This window comes from Haliotis rufescens, unplaced genomic scaffold (assembly GCF_023055435.1).
Source record: "Haliotis rufescens isolate VD_foot unplaced genomic scaffold, xgHalRufe1.0.p SCAF_8, whole genome shotgun sequence".
Taxonomy (NCBI): domain Eukaryota; kingdom Metazoa; phylum Mollusca; class Gastropoda; order Lepetellida; family Haliotidae; genus Haliotis; species Haliotis rufescens.
This window is the reverse complement of record NW_025964372.1, coordinates 26,847,901-26,875,119: the sequence shown is the minus strand read 5'-3', so window position 1 is coordinate 26,875,119 and position 27,219 is coordinate 26,847,901. Positions and strand designations below refer to the sequence as shown.

The 27,219-nt window shown below is 39.8% G+C and overlaps 1 protein-coding gene across 2 annotated transcripts in view; it reads left to right on the top strand.

The window, feature by feature from the left end:
- LOC124143463 (choline transporter-like protein 2) overlaps positions 1-26,763 on the top strand; it is a 37,246-nt gene extending 10,483 nt beyond the window's left edge. The window contains exons 1-23 of one of the 2 annotated variants that reach the window (XM_046512448.2): positions 1,774-1,948; positions 8,398-8,443; positions 10,245-10,318; positions 11,286-11,364; positions 12,317-12,404; positions 12,751-12,852; positions 13,105-13,165; positions 13,693-13,828; positions 14,568-14,651; positions 16,014-16,126; positions 16,947-17,063; positions 17,960-18,059; positions 18,852-18,944; positions 19,525-19,648; positions 19,919-19,983; positions 20,691-20,867; positions 21,321-21,449; positions 22,470-22,539; positions 23,080-23,153; positions 23,441-23,511; positions 24,103-24,191; positions 25,544-25,628; positions 26,611-26,763. In XM_046512448.2, coding sequence (XP_046368404.2) covers positions 1,903-1,948; positions 8,398-8,443; positions 10,245-10,318; positions 11,286-11,364; positions 12,317-12,404; positions 12,751-12,852; positions 13,105-13,165; positions 13,693-13,828; positions 14,568-14,651; positions 16,014-16,126; positions 16,947-17,063; positions 17,960-18,059; positions 18,852-18,944; positions 19,525-19,648; positions 19,919-19,983; positions 20,691-20,867; positions 21,321-21,449; positions 22,470-22,539; positions 23,080-23,153; positions 23,441-23,511; positions 24,103-24,191; positions 25,544-25,628; positions 26,611-26,750 — 2,163 coding nt within the window. In that variant the 5' untranslated portion in view covers positions 1,774-1,902 and the 3' untranslated portion in view covers positions 26,751-26,763. Of the gene's footprint in view, positions 1-1,773; positions 1,949-8,397; positions 8,444-10,244; positions 10,319-11,285; positions 11,365-12,316; positions 12,405-12,750; positions 12,853-13,104; positions 13,166-13,692; positions 13,829-14,567; positions 14,652-16,013; positions 16,127-16,946; positions 17,064-17,959; positions 18,060-18,851; positions 18,945-19,524; positions 19,649-19,918; positions 19,984-20,690; positions 20,868-21,320; positions 21,450-22,469; positions 22,540-23,079; positions 23,154-23,440; positions 23,512-24,102; positions 24,192-25,543; positions 25,629-26,610 lie in introns of those variants that run through there. The other variant, XM_046512447.2, reaches the window with a different exon arrangement.
- Positions 26,764-27,219: the final 456 nt, after the last annotated feature.

Sequence of the window (27,219 nt, the reverse complement as noted above, 5' to 3'; positions counted from 1 at the left end):
GGGTTCGATTACCGACATGTGTACAATGTGTGAAGCCCATTTCTGATGTCCCCTGCAGGGATATTACTGGAATATCACTCACTCACTCACTCACTCACTCACTCACTCACTCACTCACTCACTCACCACTCACTCACTCACTCACTCACTCACCACTCACTCACTCACTCTGTTGGATGGTTTACATGAACACCATGGCTGGGTTGTCGCATATTACAAAAGATGGACTATATGTGATTTTAATGTGTGCAATGTGTGAACATCAATATCATAAATCACATACGAAATATTTTAAATAGTTTTTATATCGCGACACGTGGGAATAAACGTTTTTATATTTTTTGTGCTGTTTAATTTTCCTTTTCTCTGTACTCAGAAGTATCGATTGATGTAAAATCTCCGCTTTGACCTAGAACTGAAAATGTATAAATACATATATGATTGTTATTTGCGAATGTATTTGGCTAACGCTCGTCACGAATGATTGAGTCATGTAAAGAAAGGCAAAACAGTTGGCGGTGTAAATGTGCTAATATAATCTCCCTGGAAACGCCACACGTTATCTTGAAATACCTAATTCAAGATAAAACAATAATTCTAATGTTCGTTACCTTGCTACCCATGTTGTGAACAGTTTGTCGGTGACTCCATGCGGTGTATCCTGGATTTAGTTTGAAGCTAACTGCTAGACAAAAGAAAGTATACACTTGAAAATTGGATTTAACCAAAATATTCAAAACGTTTTCAAAAACAGAGTAGCCTTATTATTTCACAGATACATGTAGATGGGTATGTCTGTGATCCCTGAAGGCTTGGGCGGCGGGTGTGTTATCTATACGAGTGTCAGGAATGTCTAGGTCAGGGTACAGCCTGCACGCTACGCTAGCTTCCTCAACAGCAACTGAACAGACCCACAGTACGTTCCCATACAAGATACTCTCTGAAGCGCAACAAGGGGTCATGCAGAAGTTCGTAGTTTCACAGTAGAGAGACATCTACGACAATGAGCCTTGTCTCGTGCAATCCTTATAATACACCCTGCTCAGGAAAGGTAGTGGTGTGCTCGTGTCGTATCTTGACATTTAACATTAATATGCCTTCATTCACTCGGGGTAGAAGGCGTGAGACTGCAATAATATTAATACAAGCTTTCTTCTCTATGAAATGATCTGTTCAACGTATTGTACAATGCCTTGTCTTTTCGTCCCATTAAATGAATGCCATTTAACTGATGTCCTGTGTGTATTGTGCGCTTTTGTGTTCATATTCAGTTTCTGAAAGGAGCACAGGCGCTTTTATGTTCATATTAAACTGAACACAATTATTTTAGATTTGACTTTTATTTTCTTTGTTTTCGGGGTAAAGTTGTCATATAATGTGCTAACATAATTAAAACGTAACGTTTGCCTTTTTAAAAGTATCGTGAACAGAGTTAGTGAGTAAGATTTAATGTCCATTTAAGCAAATATTCCAGCAATATCATGGCGGGGCCAACAACAGTCTGCTTCGGACATTGTACCCATGTAGGGAATCGAACCCGGGTCTTCGGCGTGACGAGCCAACGCTTTAACCACCAAACGTCAGCGAGTGGACCGAAATGTCTGCGGTCTAGTATCATCCATAACAATAATCTTCAAGTCCCATTCACTATATCTTTATCCACGCCAAACAGACATGTTGTTCTTCGGGTAGGGTGGTAGTCAGGCGGAGATAACAACGCTCTGTTGAAAGCTAGGCGGGAATGTGTTGTTAGATCGGTGTTAAATAATCTTATTCACTGAGGCGGGCAAGGGAAGGAGACATGGAGGTCAGTTTAACGAGTGTAGGGGTATTGTTTCACGTTGTTTGGAGCAGAAGTCCAACTGTACCACATCCGACGTGAAGAACGCTGCGACCTCGACGATGTCATCAGATAGGTCTTCGTATACTTACACGGATATTGCGAAAGGTACTGTTTCTACCCTACGGTGATATGCCGTTAAGGCTGACACTGTCAGCCAAGGTATGTAAAGTTCTGATACAATTAATGCAATTGTATCTCTTCACTGTCAAACACCCCTCTGTCAACATATAAACACAGCTTCAGATTCCTGTATAGTTAGTCACCGAATCTGGCTTCCAGTGCGCAGTGGACCTCATTAATGCGGACCCCGTTAATCCGGAAACCCCGTTAATCCGGAAACCCCGTTAATCTGGAAACCCCGTTTCCAGGCGATCGCTGTTGGAAACGCCTATAAGACGTTTCTACTTACACAATTGATTCGTTAATCCGGACGAGTTCACAAGGCACAGTCTGGATTATTAGGTTTTTTATGGACTTTTATTGTGTGTTCCCATTTTAACGGCTGAAACTGCAGACCATAGAGCGCCAGTGAAGGCCCAATAGGTCAAGTAAACAAACATGTAGCAGAAATAGATAGGCAAGGGTTATATTAATGAGAAATTCAGCGTCGCTCGTTTGTTTGTTCAATACAAGGACCAATGGCCCCTCCGGTATTATCCGGTTTGTTTGTTTAATTAGATTGGTTCGAGATTGCAGAATAACGGAAAAACACCCATCTTCCCCCGTACATTCTTACTATACTAGTTCATTGATAGTTGAAATGAAGTGAAAATTGACAAAGAATCAAAAATCAAAATAAGTATTCGGCGTCACGAAAGTCATCGTATGTTTGTACATAACGGTAAATCCGTGACGAGTTCAACTCCTTACACAGTTGCAGGCCGCCTAACACAGTGGGGAGTTGTGACTGATGTCAGCAATGGTATAGAGAGCTCCGCGATTTCGCTGTGAGGAGCTTGGTATGTCGCTATTCTCACTATTGGTCCTCCAGAAGTCGGGTTTTCCCCACTAAATGGGATCGGAAAAAACGAGGTTTAACTGTATTAAAGCACTATGCTGTTACACTGATACTGGGGTAGATCATCACATATGTGGATAATAAGTGATCAAACTGAAGCCTATAAACACCATGTCGATATCTGTAATGTTTGTGTTTGAGAAAAAGCTTCGATGGTCTATTGGGGCAGACAAAAATATTGCCGAAGAACCGGTTCAATTCGAACGTGCACAAAGTCTTTAGAAAAAACAGCACACAGAAAAAAATTGTTTCGTGAGCATTCGGTCCGTATCTTTGATGATGACAGAATTCTGTAGAGTAATTAGTTGAAAGCCATAAGTCAGCTCTGTCGTCATTGACACTATTGATTCCTAATGTCCCCCGCTGTGGTATTGCTGGAATATTATTTAGGGCGGCGTAAAACTTAATTCTACCATGAATTTGGAAAATCTCAATAAACCCCTTCTGGTTGAAACAGCCGATTTTACGGCCGTGTCACCGCGGAAGCTAATATTAGTAGAATAGTACTTCTTTTACAGACAATGTCGGTAGGCATATTTAATAAGTATATTTACAATTAAGGCTACAAAATGCAAGGTGGGTTTCTGAAATATTCAAAGGACGTGTGGCAATACAGAAAACACGATAGAAATCTACAAAGAGAATGTATTTCAAGTTTTGAGGACAACAGAGAGCTTGCATATACAGCGCCATATTTTGTTTAAAAGCTGGTGTCGGTGATTCCGTAAATTCTAATGATAACCCACACAAAACACTGGGCTCAACCCACGCAGCTTCACTTAATGTATTTGCTATCACAAAATAGTTTGTTTTTTTTATTTAGTCACGTTAGAATGGAGATAAACATACTTCGTGTCTATCTCCTAATTACGGAAGCCTTTTAGGGACATTTGTTTGTTTCTTTCGTTGATTCTTGAAATTACAAGATACTAAGATTATCTTGAAATTTCAACCGAAAATATGTATCTTGAAATTTCAAGAAAAATCAAACAAAACAAATGGCCCTAACAGGTTTCCGTACCTAATTCACTCGCTCTTAATGCCTACTTAAAAGTTTTCGATGACGTTGTTTGAGATTTTACGAGCGCTTCCGGTAGAGCGGATGTTACACTCGGTATCCGTGCGATTATAGTGGTATGTTGATGTAATAACTAATTTCTAAATGCAAAATTTGTATCTATAAATACTATATCTATAATAAACATTAATATTTCTGGTTAACGAGATGGTTTAGCCCCATTTGTCAGATACATTAAAATCACAAATACCACGATTGACTTCTCCCACTGTCCAATGCCTGTTACCAACGTAGTAAAATGGATTAGTCCCGATCATATCCAAATTGCAGACACCTCATGAGAATATTAATACTGATAATATATCAATGAAAATACGTTCATTGTGTTCATGGTCTTCAATGGCCACATAAATATTTCGGCAAGTTTTTACTATATCAAGTTACACCATTCAGCAGTTTTGAACCGAATGTCTGTAAAGTATTAATTACCCATCTCCAATGAACACATAACCCCATGATCGGGTCATTCTACAAAAAATGGCTAAATGTTGTCACTGACTAAAACCTACGGAAGTCTCTTAGGGCTTTTATACTTAGTTGAAATTTCAAGTAGATATCTTGAAATTTCAACTTAGTTTCTTGAAACTTTTTAACTTTGAAATTTCAACTTAGCATCTTGAAATTTCAATACAATATCTTGAAATTTCAATTTAGTATCTTGAAATTTCAAGATTATAAGTTGAAATTTCAAGATTATAAGTTGAAACTTAAGTTATAATCTTATATTTTCAACTTATAATCTTATTAACTTAGTATTATCTTGAAATTTCAACATAACATCTTGAAATTTCAACTTAGTATCTTGAAATTTCTTTCTTTGTATTTTAAAACTTCAACCTAGCATCTTGAAATTTCAACTGAGTATCTTGAAAATTCAAGAAAAAAAGAGAGAAAAAAATGGCCCTAAAAGGCTTCCGTAAAAACCTGCTATTCTCCTTTTTATGTAACAATTTTCAACAGTAGCAATAGGAATATATTAGGAATATATTAAACTTAAAAACACATTTTTTATGTCAATTCAAATTTCTATCTTGCATGATAACGGATGAAAATAGCGAGGAATTAAATTGTCGAACCTGGTCCCAGCTGCATGTCACACGGAATTTGATGCTGACACTAGCTATGTCACATTCCAGATAAGTTGTTTTCAGTTTTGATGACAACGTATAGGATGAACGTATGTTATTACAAGCAGCTCTGTAATTGAACAGTAGCCTCTGTCTGGTGAGGTAGTCAAGGAATTAATGCCACTGTCAAGCTGTCACAACATCGCTCACTTTCAACGGGAGTGTTACTTTCGGCGTGTTGGCGTGTCTACTACTAAGGACAACAGCGTGTTAATTTGACTAGAGACGTGTTAATCCCCTTAATCCTGGTTTAACAGAAGCTTAATTGTCCGTAATTAGGCGGCGACATCTAAAAATGCCAGTGAGTGTTGTTTTACATCTGATGTTTACGTCACTTTGATGTATTGCTTATAAAGAACGTTCTCGGTAGAGAGGTCTAAGTACAGATTCCCACAGACTACGGAGATGACAGCCAGTGTGATCTATCGCTCAGACGGTATGGCTGACAATTTGAACTTGTATAATTTCTTTTAGATGCTCATCATATGATTATGTGTTAGGAAATGCGCTGACACGCAAATCTTCAGCAAATATGGGCATCCAACGTGCAGAGACTGTATGAAACGTTCTGTTGAAAATGAGTCATCGAAAGTCATGAAGAATTTATGAAAATAAATAATTTGTTCACACCCTTCCAAAGGTGCTGAAAATTAATATAAAGAAACTCTCATTACTGGATGTAATTAAGAACGGATGTCAGTGTGAACGTTCTGGTAAAAACGTGTCAACGTTAGTCATGCGACATTGACGTGAAGACTTTATGAAAATTAATAATTTGTTCACACCCTTCCAAAGGTGCTGAAAATTAATATAAAGAAACGCTCATAACTGGATGTTATTAAGAACGGGTGTCAGTGTGAACTTTCTGGTAAAAACGTGGCAACGTTAGTCATGCGACATTGACGTGAAGACTTTATGAAAATTAATTATTTGTTCACCTCCTTCCAAAGGTGTTGAAAATTAATGTAAACATACGCTCATAACTGGATGTAATTAATATCAGTTTCCAGTCTGAAAGGATCTGGTGAAAATGTGTCACACGGCGTGAAGACTTTATTGAAATTAATAATTTGTTCACATCCTTCCAAAGGTGCTGAAAATTGTACATAGTAGCTTAATATTGGATGTAATTTAGACTAGGTTTCAGATTTTAATGACGATTTTAGGTGTCAACATGCACGTCACAGTTAAACGTGACTTCTTGTTTCCGTCAGTCCAGGGCCCACATGCAAAATGTGTCCTTGGACAACGACTGTACTGAGATCGCCTTGTGCAACTGGGCCCCGAAACATGTTCACCTTGGTATGCATACCTTCAGTGAGAGCTAAAGCATGCCCCGTATGAGGCACGACAATGGCTTTCCTTTCAGGCGAGGTTTCAACACAATGTATCGTACCTTTCACATGAATGTCGCATTCTGATTGGCTGAAACCCAATATATTTCTTTTAATGTACCACGCTAACATGTAAGGTACATTTCTTATCTTCCCCACTCGAATTGGCGAGCGGTTGGCTCACATTTGAAACATACCAACAGGAATTTTGTTTCTCGAATTAATTATGTAAGATGCCATTCTACAGATTTTTACGATATTTTCCGAATGAAAGATCTCACAAGTTTGTTTTCTGTCGTCTGCTTAGACCAATGTGAAAAATGAACGATGTGGATAAACTGTCGTAACTTTACCGATTCGGAAAGCATGCATGCATAAGACACACACCTGCAATATAATTAGGTGTGCTTCCTGGCTCGGGGAATATAAAGTAACATAAAGGGTACAGCGACCCATGTACCTCTCGAGACCGATGGACAACTTATTAAGTTATTACGGTACACGAGTCAAGACAAACGAGGATGTTTCCTCCATGAAACACGCACTTCCTTATAGGTATTTTAAAACACCTTCCTTTTAAGGTTCTATTAATCTTAACGTGCCCTTAGTCCTAAGATCCCAATTGCGTGGATCGATGCTCATGATATCAATCACTGGATTGTCTGGTCCAGACTTGATTATTTACAGACCGCGGTCATATAACTGGAATATTGCTGAGTGCGGCGTAAAACAACAAACTAAAACACAACCATTAGCTTTGATTACTGTATGTACCGGATGTAATCTGAGAATTCGATCATTGTGCGTAACTAGTACTATATTAACACAAAACCTCGCTTGAAAATAAAATAACTACCATGTTCCCTGGCTTGAAGACAAATCAATGCGTTGCCTAGTTCAAACAGTATTCATGCAAACCAAAATGAATCATTTACAGCTTCCATCGATTGGTACATGTCAAGTTCGGATGATTCGGAATAATTCAGAATACGCTTAGCATGCCTAATACCAATACAGATCGCGGAGTGGATGGTGCTACTATAGTGCATGGCCCGTGAAGATCCGGATTAGAATTATAAATAAACTGTGTCGTGTAGATCACCTGATGAAGAACATTGTCATTTAGAAGTGAGTGAGTGAGTATGGTTTTACGCCGCTTTGAGCAATATTCCAGCAATATCACGGCGGTGGACACCAGAAATGGGCTTCACACATTGTAACCATGTCGGGAATCGAACCCGGGTCTTCGGCGTGACGAGCGAACGCTTTAACCACTAGGCTACCCGACCGCCCCTATCATTTAGAAAGTGGTCAAATGTAAAAAATGATATATTTAGGATAACCCTTTCTTAGTAAAGTGGGCGGTCGGGTAGCCTAGTGGTTAAAGCGTTAGCTCGTCACGCCGAAGACCCGGGTTCGATTCCCGACATGGGTACAATGTGTGATGCCCATTTCTGGTGTCCCCCGCCGGGATATTGCTGGAATATTGCTCAAAGCGGCGTAAAACCGAACTCACTCACTCACACTCTTAGTAAAGTACAAATTCTAGTATTTTTTTAATTGAATCCCATCCGGGATTCCCACATACCCACATTCTTAGAGTCTCCTAATCGCCGGATAGAAATTGGTCTTCAGTAACCTATGTACGTCGTAGGAGGGGACTAACGGAATCAGGTAGTCAGACTCGATGATTTGCTTGGTGGATGTCATCGGATCCCAGTTGCGTAAATCGATGCTCATGATTCTCCCTGGAGTGTGATGACAAACAAACAAAAACACACAAACAAACAAACAATTCTGTTAGCAAGATTAATACCAATGCACAGCGGGTAGCAGGTAGTGTAATAGTTATATTATAGCGGTATTCTTATATTAGATGTGTTCGGTATTTTGTGGATTGTCGAAGCCAAGAGAACCATAATTGTCATCAGAACCATCCGAATGATAATGAATGTATGACTGCATATTGTACCTTAACATCATTGTCTTTATTGCAGCCAAGGACGAGTATGACCCATCAAAGAAAGGCCCGATTAAAAACAGGTAAGTTGGTAGCTAAGTGGTAAAGACGTTCACTCGTCACTCCTCCGAAGACCAGGTTCAGCTCCCAATATGGGTAGAATGAGTAAAGCGAAGTGTTGGTACTAAATGCGCCATATTACTATACTCATTCAGCGACGGGTTACCGCCACGGGGGCACAGACGGCCCAGACGCATTTCGCTTTGAAGAGTTCGTTCATCGGGGGTTTGAATTGAATATTGGGCCGCTTTTTTTGCACTAACAGTTCTAAAAGATGTATAGCTAGCTGCCAAATGTTGCCCCGTAAGTTGTTTACTTATTTTATACGTGAAGCATTAAAAATCACATCCGTTTGGAAGGTTATTTCTTTGGTGGTTAACTGCTGTCTGTTACGCTTCTTCACCAGTACTCAGCTACAGTGAGTGAGTGAGTGAGTGAGCATGGGCGGATACAGAAGGGGGTGCGCACACCCCCCACCCCTTTTATTTCGAAAAAAATCTTTATTTCTGTATAAATTACCACCAAAGACAATAAATAGACCTTAATTGTCCACACACCCCCACCCCCCACACCCCTTTTCAAAAAGATGTATCCGCCCATGGTGAGTGAGTATGGTTTTAGCAATAATCCAGCAATATCACGGCGGGTACTCAGCTTTACATACGCATAGCATTGTGACCTTTATGTTGAGTACATTTCTTGGGAAACATGGTTTTATATGCCAATTATGACAAACATTGTAAAGCATAAATAGAGATTATAAGAGTGTAGTTGTCTTAGTGATATTACTAGATACGTAAATTATTAGGAGTGAGTGAGTTCTGTTTCTGTACCGCTATAAACAGAATTTCAATCATATCACGACGTGCCGTACTTAGGAAAGCCCGAAGTGATGCAGGTCTAAAACATTTACAAGTTTGGTGAAATGAGCACGTGTATGGTACTGACAAACCAAGAATCTAAGATTCGAACCAATGATTTTACATTCATGGTACCCCTACGAGATGCAATTCTGCCAAGCGATACAAACAACATGATCACCCATGCCCCCTTGATTTGGGCGACACTTTAATAAACAATAGCAACGTTATCTTTGTTATCCACTATTCAGGAGTATTGTCTTCTATAAATATGATGTCGTCACTATTGTGACTACATTACACAATATGTCAACAATACTGTCTGTAATTTACGTCAACAATACTGTCTGTAATTTACGTCAACAATGATGTTTGTAATTTACGTCAACAATACTGTCTGTAATTTACGTCACCTATGTTGTTTGTAATTTACGTCAACAATACTGTCTGTAATTTACGTCAACAATTGGTTTTGTATCACGTCAGCAATGCTACAGAGCGAATCGTTATACTTCCACTTCCTGTGGACTTATGTTATACCTTGTCAAATATAAAGCTGTAAAAAGAATATTCTCTAGCTTGTTTAATGAGCTATTTCTAAAGTAATTAAACGAAGCATTATACTACTTATTACCACCACCTATGGTGTGTCAACCAAACGTTAACTGATGCTGTGAATAACGTCATTGTCTTCACCAATTTCTTTCTTTAGGCACTTATCTATCTCCATCCATCTTTTATACAATGCTTTTTGCAACTTGAAAGAAATTTAAAAAAACGTTATTGCATATTGATAAAATAAAGCAAGTCCAAACATAGATAATGCAATTCTTTGTATTTTTATTTCCCGTGTGTGCCTAAAATCACCACTTTAGCAATTCAGCCTCAGTAAGGTGAGCCACAGAACACATGTCTGTATGTTGCCCTGTACCTATAACGATTGTATGAACATTGATGTCCCCAGATCATGCACAGACATCATCTGCTGTCTCTTGTTCTTTGTCTTCATCAGCGGACTGGTCGTCGTGGCCTATTTTGGTAAGCATACCATACCTGGTACCATTCGTGGATTTACCCGGGTCTTTCTATTTTCGAGTCCAGGGGATTTCAATGATCATTTTGAGGGTACTCTAGGCATAACATGGGGGTACGCTTCTTTTGATTTTCAGGAATTTTACTTGAGTAGTGATGTCATATGATAACCATGTTATGTCATAACCATGCTCAGGGGTTAAAACCCACTGCGAAAGGAAATTTCAATGTCATAATTGATGAAACCCAACCAGTGACGCATTTCGAGTGCATTTCATGTCAGTTAATTGTAACATGCAGTCTACAAATTTGATGAGTTTAATGATTCAATCATCCTTGATGCGTACCATAGGAGTCAATGAGAATTATGCGTTTCCGATTCAGAATTTCTTTGCGTATAGGACGCAGTATTTGGGGTATTTTATGTATATTTCGCGAACAAAATATATGGTCGTATTGCTTCCCTAATTATTATTCACTTATCTGAATACAATGTTTGTTTGTTGTTTAACGCCCCAGTCAGCAATATTCCAGCTACATGACAGCGGTCTGTAAGTAATCGAGTCTGGGCCCGACAATCCATTGATTGATGCCATGAACATCTATCTACACAATTTGGATACGATGGCATTTATCAACTCAGTCCGTGAGCCTGACTCCCCTCTTACGGCAGGCATAGTCGCCTCTTACGGCAAGCATAGTCGCCTCTTACGGCAAGCATAGTCGCCTCTTACGACAAGCATGGTCGCCTCTTACGCCAAGCATAGTCGCCTCCTACGGCAAGCATAGTCGCCTTTTACGGCAAGCATGATCGCTTCTTACGGCAAGCATGGCTTGCTGAAGACCTATTCTATCTATTCACTGACTGTGTTCCCTATAAAGGATTACATGTTGAAAATTGATGCTTTCGTTTCCTGACGAACGGTTCATTACCGTATGTTATTGAGAATAACTAGTAATAATTGTTTTGCAGCATATGCCCTAGGCAACCCCAGTGCCCTACTCTATCCGCAGAACTCAAATGGCGAAACGTGTGGATTTGGGAACCAGAAGTAAGTTTTTCAAAATGCTTCGGAATACATAGGTGCTGTTCTATTGTCGTTGATGTTTGGTGGTATTTTATTTGTTAACAGTTATGGCAAGGTCTCTTTCATCTTTAGTTTCGACGTCGAAGGCCAAGGTTCGAATCCCCACATGGGTTCTCTGCTATTCTCCCCCATGATTTGTTTGTTTGTTTGTTTGTTGTTTAACGCCGCACTCAGCAATATTCCACCTATATGACGGCGGTCTGCAAAATAATCGAGTCTGGACCAGACGATTCAGTGATTGATGTCATGCGCATCGAGCCACGCAATTGGGATCGATGACATGCTTCAACCAAGTCAACGAGCCTCACCACCCGATCCCGTTAGTCGCCTCTTACGACAGGCATAGTCGCCTTTTACGAGTTGCTGAAGGCCTATTCTACCCCGGATCTTCACGGGTCTCATGATATCTCTGAAATATTGCTAAAAAACGGTGTAAACCATACTCATTCACTCACTTTAGTTTCTGTCACTGGTCACGGTTACCCGAGAGAGATACTGTAAACTAGCATACCTAGCAGGTTTCAACCGAGTCATTACAAATACACATTTAATGTAGATGAATCAATCAGCCAAATACTGAACAATGTCTGGTGTTCACATGTGGCATCATGTCTGGAGCTTGACTTTATCTGATTGAACTCGTCATCCATTACAAATAATGGGTCTGGTCCCAGTGAGTGAGTGAATATTATTTTACGTTTAGCAATATTCAAGCAATGTAACGCCAGGGGACACTGGAAATGGGCTTCACACATTGTACCATTTGGGGAATCGAACTGGGTCGTCAGTGTGATGAGCGAACGCTTTAACCATGCGTTAACCACAAGGCTTTAACCATCCACTAATGTACGAGCCTTGGATACATATGTCTAAAGAAGTACGTGCCACGACTACAAATATTCCTTACTGCCATCAGGGGGAGGCCTTACCTGTTCTTCTTCGACCTTGTGCAGTGCGCACGTCTCGGCCCGGGGGTGGTCGTCAATGGATGCCCTACGCCACAAGTGAGTACAATTCAATTGGACATTTTGGAATTCTTTGAAAATTCCTGCTCAAAGGCGCAAAAGCAAATCGATGAAAGTGAAAAATCTTATAAATAATGTGTGAATTAGCAGCTATAGGTTGATCCTGGATCACTGATTATTTCTAAAGAAAACTCCTTGTGAAAAATGGGATATGTGAGCTATCATTTTCCCTGGTTCTTTAATCATAGTCTTATAACGTAAGTGTTTTCCTCCTTATATCAAAATAACAGACATTATCACGAGCAACGCTGATTTGGTAACGTATGCTTTGTCTGATATGCCAGTTCCGATTTGGTTTTATAATGAACCGCTTTCTGTTTTACAGGTGTGTGTATCGAAGTGTCCAGATGTCAACTATGCGTTTTTTCAGTCCACATTTGGAGATAAATCAGATATGATATGTAAAGACGGCGTTGATAAAACCAAGGTAAGATGTTAGAACATGTATATGTAGAATACATAAAAATATAATATGGCTATTTATATGTATACACTGAAAAAGAAGGCAATTATATGCAAATGGTATTGTTAATATTAAAAAAAAATATTATTATCAAAAGATACTCCCATGATTTGAAATGTGAATGACATATATAATTTTTCTGTGAAAAATATAATTTCTGTACTCATCTCTATTATTTTTTTTTAAAAAGTATACATCATCTATATTCCCTTCCAGGATATACACAAGCTTATCATCGACCAAGAGTGTGCTCCGTATTATCTTAAGAGTAGATCGGGTAGGTACTTCTCCTTGAGTAAGATGTTTAAATACAATTGAACCCGTGTCCCCGAGCACCATTCTGGCTCATTAATATAGGGAACAAGTCATTCACCTTCAGTTTCAAGTGTCCCCGAGAAGAGAGTTAGAATGGGTCTTCAGCAACCCAAGAGGTGACTAACGGGATCGGATGGTCAGGCTCGCTGACTTGGTTGATGCGCGTCGTCCCATTTGCGTAGAACAACGTTCATGATGTGATTCACTGACAATAATACCGTCTTTTTTGGTTTATGGACGATAATATTAATACATTTTTACCAACTTTTATAGTTTATCGCAAGATAAGGTACTGTCGGCTCTTTTAGCGAAGCATCTTAGAATTAACGTGCGTATATACAAAACTTTGCATTTAAGTGTATTTATTAGTTTGTTGCTTTGACAATGTCAGTTTAAAAATAAAAACAAGTCTCAACATCTCTCTGTTCGACAGGGAGTTCTTGTGTCACAAGCAGTACTTGCAGTTAGTACCCTGTTGCTATGTTATAGTTGTTCAACGATGCTTGCCTATCGACGACTTACTAAAGCTTGGCGAAAGTGTCTTGGTAGACGGGAAAGGAAACAACGTGAACCTGACTGGAATGAGCGGTGTAATTAATGGAACGACTCTACAAAAAGCATCACAGTAAGTACTAAACAATAGCCAAAGTGTTTCAACTGATACGTTCCAGCAATCCCATATAACGAACTAAAATTAGAGGTCCCTTTGAGTTCGTCATAACCGTAGGTTCTTAACATTCCTGTTGTTAGTTGACAGTACAGTAAAGTACGGTTATAACGAACTCAAAGGGACTTCTAAGTTTAGTTCGTTATAACCGTAGTTCGTTATAAGCATATATACAGCATAACTACAGCAAATAGTCGGGACCAAAAAGTAAGTTCGTTATATCCGTCAGTTCGTTATAAGCGTGTTCGTTATAACCGTAGTTTACTGTATTTGAACACTGAAATGCATGTCATTTATGCCGCAATATCGAGAGGTAGACAGTGTCTAAGTGATGGTTCACGACAAGCGGAATAATAGGCTACTGTTTTCATTTACCGTGGAAGGACAATGATTTGTTTTTCGAATTCAGTATGTAAGTGGCGTAATCGCATTGTACTTAAAACCATGGTGTGAAATGTAAATCAGGGTATGAATTGGAACCAATATTGTTCACATTGTTTTAACATGGGGAAATTATTAAATTGTACATTTAATTTGACGAACAAAGGGTTTGTGACAGCGTTAATGCCTTGCATCAGCGTTTTCTTGTTGACTTATTTGTGATCTTGAATGACATGCATCTTCACTTTCGCCATGCTATATATGACATATGCTGTACATGCCAGGCAAGGTTTACATTATTACAATTATCTTCCAGGGTGTTTGACATTTTTTTGCAAGCCAAGCAGTACGGGGAGAAGGCCATAGCTGATGTGCAGACAACCTGGTGGATGATCTTAATGTGAGTGCATCCCTTCATACTCTTGTGAGGTGAGGTGAGGTGAGGTGAGGTGAGGTGAGGTGAATTGGGGTTTAACGTCGCGTCCAAGATTATTGCACTTATATAGCGACGTGCATGCACGTGTATGTGTGTATGTGTGGCTGCTTGTACTAGTCCGGACTGATGCCGATTTATAGTGCTAGCACACTGAGATACCATGCCGCAGTTTAACATGAATACCCAACTCAGACACAGTATACTGACTCCGAACCGACCAGTCCTTGTTTTAGCGCCTTAATGCCGAGCGCCAGACAGGGTAACACCAAGTACCATCTTTTAACGTCTTTTGGTATGGTATGACGCGGCTTGGGATCTAACCCCGGACCTTCCGCTCTCCGGGCGGACGCTCTACCATTAGACCTTGTCTAATGGTTGTCACTCTACATTAATTTTAAATTTCAGTCAGGAATTTTCCAACTATATTACAGCGGCCTTTAAACAATCTAATCGGGAGACAGATAATCCAGTCAAGTAATGTCGGGGTACGATCAAACCTGCCTACCCGATACAATTGTATCGCTTCCTACAAGCAGTAGAGTTGTAGGGAGTTATTCTAACCGGGGTCACTGTAACAAAAAGAAGCTCGTAAGATTACAATACAAAATACGGCCTGACACTGTTTTGATGCACATTTGTTTCTGTGGCATGGAATCTGTTTGGCGGATAATCTAGACTGTTTATTCTTTTGCATTGACAATTCATACTGCGATGAATGAGTGAGTATGGTTTTACGCCGCTTTTAGCAATATTCCAGCAATATCACGGCGGGGGACACCAGAAATGGGCTTCACACATTGTACCCATGTCGGGAATCGAACCCGGGTCTTCGGCGTGACGAGCGAACGCTTTAACCACGAGGCTACCCGACCGCCCCTATACTGCGATGAAAGGGCGAGGAAAACCCATTGTTTTAGAACCTGACCAGCGAACAATTATTTGGTATAAAAATCTGAGCAAGATTATAAGTTTTTCCTTTTCTTAAACTATTTAGTACTAAAGAGGACCGACTGGTTGTAATGTGTAACATGGGCCCTAAGATGGTCGTAACTCTCATACGGCAACGCTAAGATCATGTTTTGGAACGGGCCACTGGATGATTTTGTGTCTTCGGGCTCTCAACAGTATTGGTCTGTGCTCATGCGGTCAACCACTGGTCAGACTTACAGGTCACTGTAATATTGCCGACTGAGACATGAAACCGTTCACTCACCCAGTAACGGTATATGTGTCATCCTTGTTCAGTTCCAGTAATGATTCTGTGGAATACATTATTTTTTTAACACAAATATTTCTAAAATGCGGACACCTTGCTTGCCTCCACAGCGCCCTCTGCCTGGCGTGCCTGATATCCCTTATATGGATTGTGCTGATGCGATGGATCGCGGGGGTGATGGTGTGGGTGACGGTTGTCGCCTTTGTCCTTCTTTTTGCCGGAGGTACTGTGTCAATAATAATAATAATAATAATAATTTCAATCATAATCAATGGTGATATAAGACACTGTATTATCAAGGATGGTTGACAGTGGGAGATTTGGCAAGACAGTATGTTTGTTGTTGTTTACTATGTATTTGTTAAATCTAACACGAAATGAACTTAAACGATATATACATATACACAACCGTTAATGACATTTTTTATTTAGTATAATTTAATACGAGTTCATATTTCTGTTTGCTGGATTGTTATTTAACCCCGCACTCAGCATAATTCCAGCTACGTATATCCGACTGCGGTCTGTAAAAAATCCAGTGATCGATGCCATGAGCAACGATCTACGCAATAAGGATACGATAGCATGCATCAACCAAGTGATGTGTGTCATCATACCCCGACGACGTGGGTCCTTGCTCATAATATCGATCACTTGATTATGAACACAATGCCATTTAGAAAGTGGTCAAATGTAACAAATGTTAAATTTGGGATAACACTTTCTGAGTAAAGTACAGATTCTCGTGCTGTTTTTGGTTGAGTCCCATCCAGGATTCGGACCCACACTGACAGAGTGGGGCACCTAATCGCCAGCACACAAAGTCAGCGTTGTTGATCACTTGATCGTCTGGTCCAGACTCGATTATTTAAGGGTGGACTATTGCTGAATGCAGCGTTAAACAACAAACACACACATCACCTGCAACCCGATCGGTCAGATTCCCGGCACACAAGACCAAGGTTCAATGTTGTTTAAGTAATATAAATAAAACACAGCTATTATTTTCCTCCATGTATGCTGAAGGTGTCTATGTGTTGTAGGCGCGGTGTTCGGCATCTACATGTATCTCGAGACCAAGGGCAGCGCCGAAACCTTCTCTTTCCACATCGCTGTCATACAGATGGATTTTGCGAAAGATAAATTCTATCTTGGTTTGGGTAAGATTGTCCACCACACTGCTTCATCACATGACCCTAAATGTGAACTTAATTTTCACAGTGCCTATGCCTTTTTTGTCAGCGTAATCATTTGCGATTCTACGTCCTGGCATTTTGATAAACTAAGAAAATAATAATGTTTAATCAAATAAAAAATCATAATTATTTAAGTAGAAATTTGAAATTTGTATTGTGCGTGTGTTGGAGTACTACAGAAATGTCACGTTGGGGGACACCGAAAATATGCCTCAGTCACCGAACCTATTGGGAACCCAAGTTCCATCGGCGATAACTATATACTGGGGTAAAATTTAAGCTGTGCTCAGTATATATTCCCATATAAATGAGCCATTTTGAAAAATCGTATTTTGTATTAATTATGTGCCGAAATGCATAGTGTTTTTGACATACTCATATTGATATATTGAAATATATCGAATATCTACTGTTTTGTAACCATGATGCAACCATCACGGGGATATTTATTTGACTACTCCTTCAATTACTTTCTTCATTTCTCTGGGTCACTGACTCTCAACATGCAGTGATTTTTGTATCAATGTTTCAGCGGGTATTGGTAGTATTTAAGACATTAATCAAAATGGGAACAATGTTACATGCATATATTGGGAGATCCACGGTATACATAAAAATAAAAAATCTTTTCACATTTTTACTTTCTTTTAGGTGTACATTTCACATTTTATCAAACTGTTCAAGAGTAATATTGACAAGTTGTATATAGTTTTACTAAGCACATGTAGTAGATATGACAATTTACTGCCGACAAGCAAGATAATACCGACAATATAACACCCACAGTGATATAACGTTGTGAAGGGTATGTTCCGGGTGACAAAGTGTATATATCCGTCACCTCATTCTATCTTCTACAGGCATCACAGCAGGAATAATCTTCCTCATCGTCTTCCTCATCTTTCTCTTCCTCATCCAGAGAATCAGGATCGCCATTGCTCTCATCGAGGAAGGCAGCAGGTTGGTACAGAGTTTTTATATTTGCAGCCACTTTCTTGCAAGGGAATATGTTTGCCGATTCATTAGATAACAGAATGTATGTTTTTGTATGTCGACACGATAGCTCTAGTATTCATTATTGTTCAATTCAGGGGTATGATAAATACGGTCCTGCCTACTAATACTGTTATGTTTGTTTGTTTGTTTGTTGCTTAACGCCGCACTCAGCAATATTCCAGCTATATGACGTCGGTCTGTAAATAATCGAGTCTGGACCAGACAATCCAATCATTGACATCATAAGCATCGATCCACCCAATTGGGATACATCAACCAAGTCAGCGAGCCTGACCACCCGATCCCGTTAGTCGCCTCTTACGACAAGCATAGCCGCTTTTAACGGCAAGCATGGGTAGCTGAAGACCTACCCCGGATCTTCTCGGGTCACTTATACTATTAGAAACAACAGTTTGAAACTACGGAATATGTGGAGACGATTGACGGAATGGGTAAGACAATGTATGCCAGCACGATATATACATAGATAGTATTAACGCGTGGATTCGGATAGTGGTAATTTTTAAAAAAAGAATTCATATAACTTTCATGAACTCCAATTGGCTGATGAGAGGTACATTATAGCTTTTGGGGACCAGAATCGACTTCATTGAATCTCAAAGATTTCGCCTTAATGTCCTTCTATCAAGGGCATCTAATTGTTCAGATTCATTTATTACTTTTCGTTAACAAGAAAAAATGTTTTCTTCTCACGATACTTACAACGTTCATTTAATCAGAATTATTCTATTTCAGGGCTGTAGGCAACATGATCTTCACACTGCTGTGGCCGATCATCCCGTTTGTTCTCCAGATGGTGGTCATTTCCGTGTGGGCGACTATAGCTGTGTATCCTTTAGTGACGCTAATGGTTGTTTTACGCCGCACTCAGCAACATTCCAGCTATATGACAGCGGTCTGTAAATAACCGAATCTGGACCAGACAATCCAGTGATACTATCATGAGCATCGATCCACGCAATTGGGATCGATGACACGCATCAACCAAGTCAGCGAGCCTGACCACCCGATCCCGTTAGTCGCCTCTTACATACTACATTATATATCTTCATTTGTTTAATGTAATTGGTTAGTTCGCATTATACCAGAAAATGTATGTCTTCTAACACATGGACAAGCATAGTCACCTATGATACGGCAAGTATCGGCATCTTCACGGGCAGTGACGCTCATGGAGTGAGTGAGTGTTGTGTGTCCTTTTGTGACGCTCATGGAATGAGTGACTGAGTTTGGTTTGCCGGTTTGTCACGGCCTGTCAGTCAATACAAGAAATTATTAAAAACGATTGTTTCCCAAGTAAAGGTGGTAGCAAAACTATTATGATTGACAATATAAGTGCAATAATCTTGGACGCGACGTTAAACCCAATTTAACCTCACCTATGATGATTGACTTAACGTTCATTCAGCTATCTCGCCAGTGTGGGACGGAACCAGAATACGTCAGCCCTTAACGTCACGTTTCCCAATGGCACCATAGACCCAACCGCAGTACAGAAGACAAATCTCATAGATTTGGCTTGTGACCAACAGGCACGTATTTGTTTTCTCTGGATAATAATTTCACGCTGGTATATATGACAATGATCAACAAATAGAATATTCTCAAATATTTTGTAATGTACAATTGTTATGAATATAACAGACTGTGCTATACTAAAGTTCTTAAAACGTGATACACCAGTTCTTCGAATTCCTGTTAACATGGATACCGCTATTTCACATTCAACACCATATCAAGGCCTCATGATGTAGAATAAGTACAATATAGGTATTAAATTACCGGTACCATTTACGTTTCAGATTTTGCCAACTACGAACACCTCGCTTGGAGATTTCTGTACAAAACTGCGATACAATGGCGGAGAGTGAGTATCTACAAACACTCACATAATGGCTAGATGGAAAGAATGCACGGCTTCATTCACTAAATACTCGACACAGAATGGCACCATTCAGTTCATGAATAACTTACATCCGTTTACGACAAAAGATGAATTAGTACATACTGAAACCTCGTTAATACGGACCTCGTTAATTCAACCTTCCGGACGCTTACTACTCTAAATCGTAATATAAAAACAAGGGTCATTACTCGGCACCCATACTTCATTATTTCCGAAACCCTTCGTCCGGATCCACAAATACAATTCATTATTATAAAGTTCAAAGTTGAAGTATGTTAAAATACCCAAAGCAACCAGGAATCACCTGAAATCTATCCTCAATGACGTACACTGCCGGACAAAAGAAAGTATGCACCTGAAAATTGGATTTTATCAAAATGTTACCAGGCTGAGAACAGTCTCCGAAACACTGCCAACAAAACACAACGATAATACCAGTATATACAATAACATACAATATTGATACAATATTAATCTCAAGCAAGTACAAGACACGGTTGTATAATCCTCAGCAGTTATGACTGTAACAATGGTTTACTATAAAATACATCACCATCGAGTGACCGTTTCTCCTTTGGTTCAATCTGATCAACCGTCGCCGCACACGTTCGTTTGCCCGGCAGTTTAGTTTTCATGTGAAATTCCAACTCAACCTTCCCTCTTTTCAGCTACACCATCTACCTGCAGATCTACAACGTGTTCATGTTCTTCTGGTTGGTCAACTTTGTCGTGGCCTTTGGTCAGATGACCCTGGCCGGAGCGTTCGCCTCCTACTACTGGGCTTGGGACAAGAAGAAGGACATCCCAACCTTCCCCCTCCTCGGGTCATTATGGCGGACACTCAGGTACTGTTTGCTTTTTGTTCAACGCCGCACTCAGCAATATTCCACCTATGTGACGGCGGTCTGTATATAATGGAGTCTCGACCAGACAGTCCAGTAATTGACATCATCGGCATCGAGCCACGCAATTGGGATACGATGACATGCATCAAAACAAGTCAGCGAGCCTGACCACTCGATCCCGTTAGTCGCCTCTTACGACAAGCATAGTCGCCTTTTACGGTAAGCATGGGTTGCTGAAGACCTATTCTACCCCGGATCTTCATGGGTCCTCAGATACTGACCAGACCTCGGCTCAGTACCACAAGGCTCGACCACATTAACTTAACTGGGCTTTAAGCACGCAGGATAATGAAGGATGCATACCAACATTACAAGTATACAAATGAATGCTCTAACTAGCGAGTTCATTTTTTTTTTATAATATGTACAGAATTGTGACGTTGTCTTTTACAGATACCACCTTGGAACCCTGGCGTTTGGTTCGCTGATCATCGCGATTGTACAGATGATCCGGGTGGCGTTAGAATACATCGACCACAAGCTGAAGGGGACAGAAAACCCCGTGGGGAAGTTCTTCATCAAGTGAGTTAAAGTAGCCAGAGTAATGAAGTATTGCAGGTTATAAAATGGCACGTTTCTCTGGTATCGATGCGTCACTTTAAATCCGTTTGTATCAAAGAGCCGAGCTCAATGTGTTCCCAGATGGGTTTTTTAGTTATTCTTGGTGGGGGAAAAATGAAAAGCGCATCTTTTTTAGCACTAACGAAAAGGCCTACCCCAGCCCACGTCACACGTTTGAAAAAAACATGTGCCCCAAAAACATTTGTAAGGAAGCATTTTAGGGCAACTTAATTTTTTTTTTCTCTTGAAATTCAAGATACTAAGTTCAAGATGCTAAGTTGAAATTTCAAGATACATACGTTGAAAATTCAAGTTAAAATCTTAAAATTTCAACCTTTTATCGTGGAATTTCAAGATCATTGTCTTGAAATGTCAACTTGGTATGTATCTTGAAATGTTAACTTATGATTGAAATTCTAACATAGCATCAGGAAATTTCAATATAGCATCTTGAAATGTCAACTAAGTATGTATCTTGAAATTTCAAGATCAAAGTTGAAATTTATTGATACATAAGTTGAAATTTCAAGTTATACATTTCAACTAATTATCTAACTTTGAGCTTTGAAATTATTATTTTTTAAAAATGGCACTAAAAGACTTCCGCACATTTGTTTTTATGCACTCAAAATTATACTGGGGTCCCTGAAGGAACCTGGGCCACAAAGCGATCTTTTCTGTTTCCCTTTTACTTTATCATAGACATACATCATCTTAATGCTAAGATCGCTTTGTGGAGCGGAGCCAGAGGTGCTGTAAGCCCCTGTGGGAATAACGTGGACCACCGGCCTATATGGCCCAGCGTGGGAAATATTACTGTTGTTATTCGTCTGATTAGTGGTAAGGTGATGATGCGTTGATGACATGTTTTCGATCTCCACACCGTTCTCGATGTTGAATGAACTTTTAACTCACTCACTTAAAATGACTTATATTTTATTTTATCGATAATAATAAATTCATTTTATGTTTTCCTTGTAGATGCCTGAAATGCTGCTTCTGGTGTTTGGAGAAATTCTTGAAATTGTTGAATAAAAATGCTTACATTTTGGTAAGTTGCGGAGTAATCTATCCAACAGTTATATTTGCTTTGTGTGTATGTGAAACAAAAATAAGCTATAAATGTGTGATGCTTGGAACCATAGTTCTGTAGACATGCAGGTAGACTTTGTACTCAATTGTAATATTACAGCATGGCTGCCGACAAAACGTTCAGCTTGCGAATTCCCACCTACTATGCACATCACGATTTCAAAACCGGATTTGGGGCGGTGGGGTAGCCTATTGGTTAAAGCGTTTGCTCGTCACGCCGGAAACCTGTGTTCAATTCATGGGAGCCAATTTCTGGTGTTCCCCGTTGTGATATTGCTGGAATATTTCTAAAAACGGCGCAAAACCAGACTCACTGGGTACAATGTGTGAAGACATTTCTGGCGTCCCCCGCCATGATATTGCTGGAATATTGCTAAAAGCAGCGTAAAACCATTCTCACTCACTTATATGCGATTTTTCATTCATATAGGCAGATGTTATATTTTAATACTGTTTCTCTAACATTGAGAGTACACCTGATATAACGACATACTTTCAGACTGCTGTGTATGGCAAAAACTTTTGCATGGGAGCTAAAAAGGCATTTGTGCTGATTCTGGAAAACATAGTTCGGTAAGTACATGCCTTCATTCCTATAAACAAATCTATATTGAGTTAATTCCTGTTGTATACTAATATATGTAGACGGTTGCTTTCAGAACAAGATGGGTTTCGCCATTAATGTGATATCACATGAAGCAGTTCCCATGGTAACTTTTTCATTCATTTGGAATCAACTTCAATCTGGACAGTCTGGAAACTGAATGTCAGAATCGAGGCCCCGTCTATGAACCTTTTCATATGAAGTTAATGCTCAATTTAGTTTTAATTAGCGAAATTGTTTTCGTTTTTCTTTCTAGAGTGGCAGTTGTTGACAAGGTGACGAATTTCCTGTTGTTCATCGCGAAACTGGTGGTTGTTGGCGCTGTAGGTAAGTTCCAAATCCTCAAAGCGACCTCACCACTAAGTCTAACTACCTTACTTAGCGCGGTGGTGGGGATAAATACCGTTATCTCATCACGCCGACAACGTGGGTTCGATTCCCCACATGGGTACAATGCGCCTAACCTATTCAAGGGCCCCGTTCCACAAAGCTGTCGTAGAGCTAAGACGATCGTAACTCCCATACTTTAACATAGACTTACGACAGTCGTAACGCTACTGTCACTTGGTGGATCAGAGCCAAGGTGTCCTCGCCCTGATATTGCTGGAACATTGTTAAATTGAGGCATAAAACCATTCTCACTCATTAATACCTCGACAGTCGTAGCTGTACGATCGCATTGTGAAGCGGTGTTCCGATCTTTCACAATATGGAATGCAAGGTGAATAGAGTGTACATTGTGACAAATGGTGACATCAAACAATTCCTGATTTTCAATGAAATTCTTTAGCCCATGGTGGTTATGATGAATCTCTCACTTAACAACTGAAAGTCGAAATCACCCAAAGATTTGAGTTTGTTTAAAAAAAGCCTGAAATTGTTGAAAAATACTAATTCAATCATTACTTGATTTTATAGGAGTGATGTCATTTTTCTTCTTCGATGGGCGGATATCCTTCTTGAGGACCTACACACCTGCCCTGAACTTCTACTTCGTGCCTATAATTGTAAGTTGTATACTAGATACTGGTAAGTTCGGATCACAGGATTCTAGGTCAGATCTAGAATACATCCCCTGTACCCCATGCAAGCCAGGTAGCCCTCGTCACCACTCGCCTTTCGGAACTTGTCCCGGAATAACACGAGTTGGTCACGAATGAGCCAGGTAGATGGGGATACGGTACTCACTGGTCAAGTTAATCACAAGTTGCTAGTAAAGCCCATATTGGACCAGATTCACGTATGGGGAAAAAGAGTCCTTCACGCGGTGGTGGGAGAACCTGGAGTCCCTTGAAATGCCAAATGCCTGGTTTAATTTGACGAAAGAGCATTGACGGTGGTTTGAGAAGGGGGATAACTCTTCTTCAATTTCTTGCCCAGTTGAGTGAAACGTGTGCTCACGAACTTAACTAATTAACCAGGTCATCAAATACTTCCTCCTACATTGGATGCTGGGGACCTACCAGCTTGTCTAATTTGGAATCTCATGGGGATATATTCACATAATGAATACTATCAGTACCAGATAATGTGTGCCGAGTCCGTGAAGATTGGGTCAGAATTGGTCATCAGCAACCAATGGCAATGCTTGTCTTAAGAGGCGACTAACGGGATCGGGTGGTCAGGCTCGCTGACTTGGTTGATGCATGTCATCGTATCCCAATTGCGTGGATCGATGCTCATGATGCCAATCACTGGATTGTCTGGTCCAGACTCGATTATTTACAGACCGCCGTCATTTATAGCTGGAATATTGCTGAATGCAGCGATAAACAACAAACAAACAATTTCCTCTCAAAGAAAGCCCGTGGCAAAACAGGTAATATAGCTGGCATATAAATCATTATGACGACACGCTATTGTTCAGGAAAAACAAAATATTCTGAGCCATCCATTGGCCATTCTGAACGTTCATTGTAAACAAATAAAACTGACCCAGTATGCACAAATATTCAAAAATTATGTTACACATAACATGGTTTAAGTCAGAGAAATCACTTGAATCTGTTGATTCCGGTAGTAGATTTAACTCCCAGAATCAGAAGATTCTCATGATTTCTCAAGGACACTCCAGTACATAACCCCACTCAGTGACTCACGCTAAAAAAAATAGGTCTTCAGGAAGCCATGCTTGCCGTAAAAGGCGACTATGCTTGTCGTAAGAGGCGACTAACGGGATTGGGTGGTCAGGCTCCCTGACTTGGTTGATGCATCATATGCAGTGATATTAATCACTGGATTGTCTGGTCCAGTCTCGATTATTTACGGACCGCCGTCATATAGCTGGAATATTGCTGAGTGCGGCCTAAAACAACAAACTAACCAATCAACGTTAAGACGCTCCTGCCTTGTGTTTCAGATCATCATCCTGGCAACGTACATCATCGCCTCCTGTTTCTTCAGTGTGTACGAGATGGCAGTAGACACACTGTTCATGTGCTTCTGTAAGTAGCGTCTAGTTTCTATAGTCATCGTAACCATCACATGCAAGTTATTACATAGCGTGAAATAAGGCCATGCTAAATTAAGTACTGGACTTTCATCCCACCTTCCCCACAGCCAAATATCGCAGCCAACATACAGGTAATTTTACTGCTCCCACAGACGAGTGTGTGAGAGTAATCGCATCGTTTAACGCTGCATCTTCAATTTTGCAGCTATCATCGCCAACTCTATAGAAAAGAAAATCGCAAAATGTGTGCCTGTTTTCTTTACTGGATGAAATACGAAAGTCCTACCAAATATTTATGTTTCATTTGAATCACATTTATCAACAGTATGTGAACTGTGTTCATGAAATGATATAAAAAAATGTCTACAGCATCACCTATTAAAAAATATTTTTGTTGCCTAATAGAAGGGCAGCAGTAATACACATTTGTAAATCGTGGCTCTATGATAATTCCATTAATTAGGTCAGTACCATTCCAGGTGCAATTACATACATTACCAAATTTCCTCATTAAACAGACCCGTGAAGATTCTGTGATAGAATAGGTCTTCAGCAACCCATGCTTGCTGTAAAAGGCGTCTATGCTTGTCGTAAAAGGCGACTAACGGGATCGGGTGGTCAGGTTGCTGACTTGGTTGATGCATGTCATCGATTACAATTGCGTGGATTGATGCCCGTGATGTCAATCACTGGATTGACTGGTCGAGACTCAATTATTTACAGACCACCGTCATATAGCTGGAATAGTGCTGAGTGCGGCGTTAAAAAACAAACAAACCAAACTAAAATCCTAATTAAATAGGAATAATGTAGAATTGTCATTGACTAAATGTGATATGGACAACCTGCAAAAGATTATATATTCACTTTCTAATGTTGGGTTATAATGATACTGATTTACACTGTCCCATGAAATTTTATAGATCATATTGTGAGAACATTGTCAAATTATGCATACAACTATTTACTTCCAGTAATGGACATCGACAAGAACGACGGATCCTCAGAAAAACCCTACTTCATGAGCAAAAACCTGAAGAAAATCATGGGAAAGAAAAACAAACCCCCGCCTGAACGGGAGGAGGAGGACAGACATCACAGAGGGAAGAAATAACCTCTTAAACACCCCCAAATCAATATCCCCAAGGTCCTACAACCACTGATTGGTTAGATCCACACAGTTCAATGTCCAATGATCATCTCTCCTGGTAACACCACGAATAGCTGCAAAATTGCTGATGCAGCAAACAATATTCATTCATTCAGTCCTGATATTAATGATTTTCAGGAAGAACTCCAATGACTACTGGAAGATTTGCTTCCGACCACAAATAATATTTTCATATTACCAAACAGTATGGCAGCCCTTGTTGACACCTCTCAATCATCGTCACTTGTTACAATCACTGTGTTTACACACACATTACTTTATCTTCTATCATGTCATCACACATGTTGAGATATATGGGCGTCAAATACAGACAGGTTAGGATATTTGTCCTGCCAAGAATATTATTCATCGATATGCTTTAATAAGTGAATTAATATTGACAGCGCTAATCATTTTTTTAACCAATTTTTTC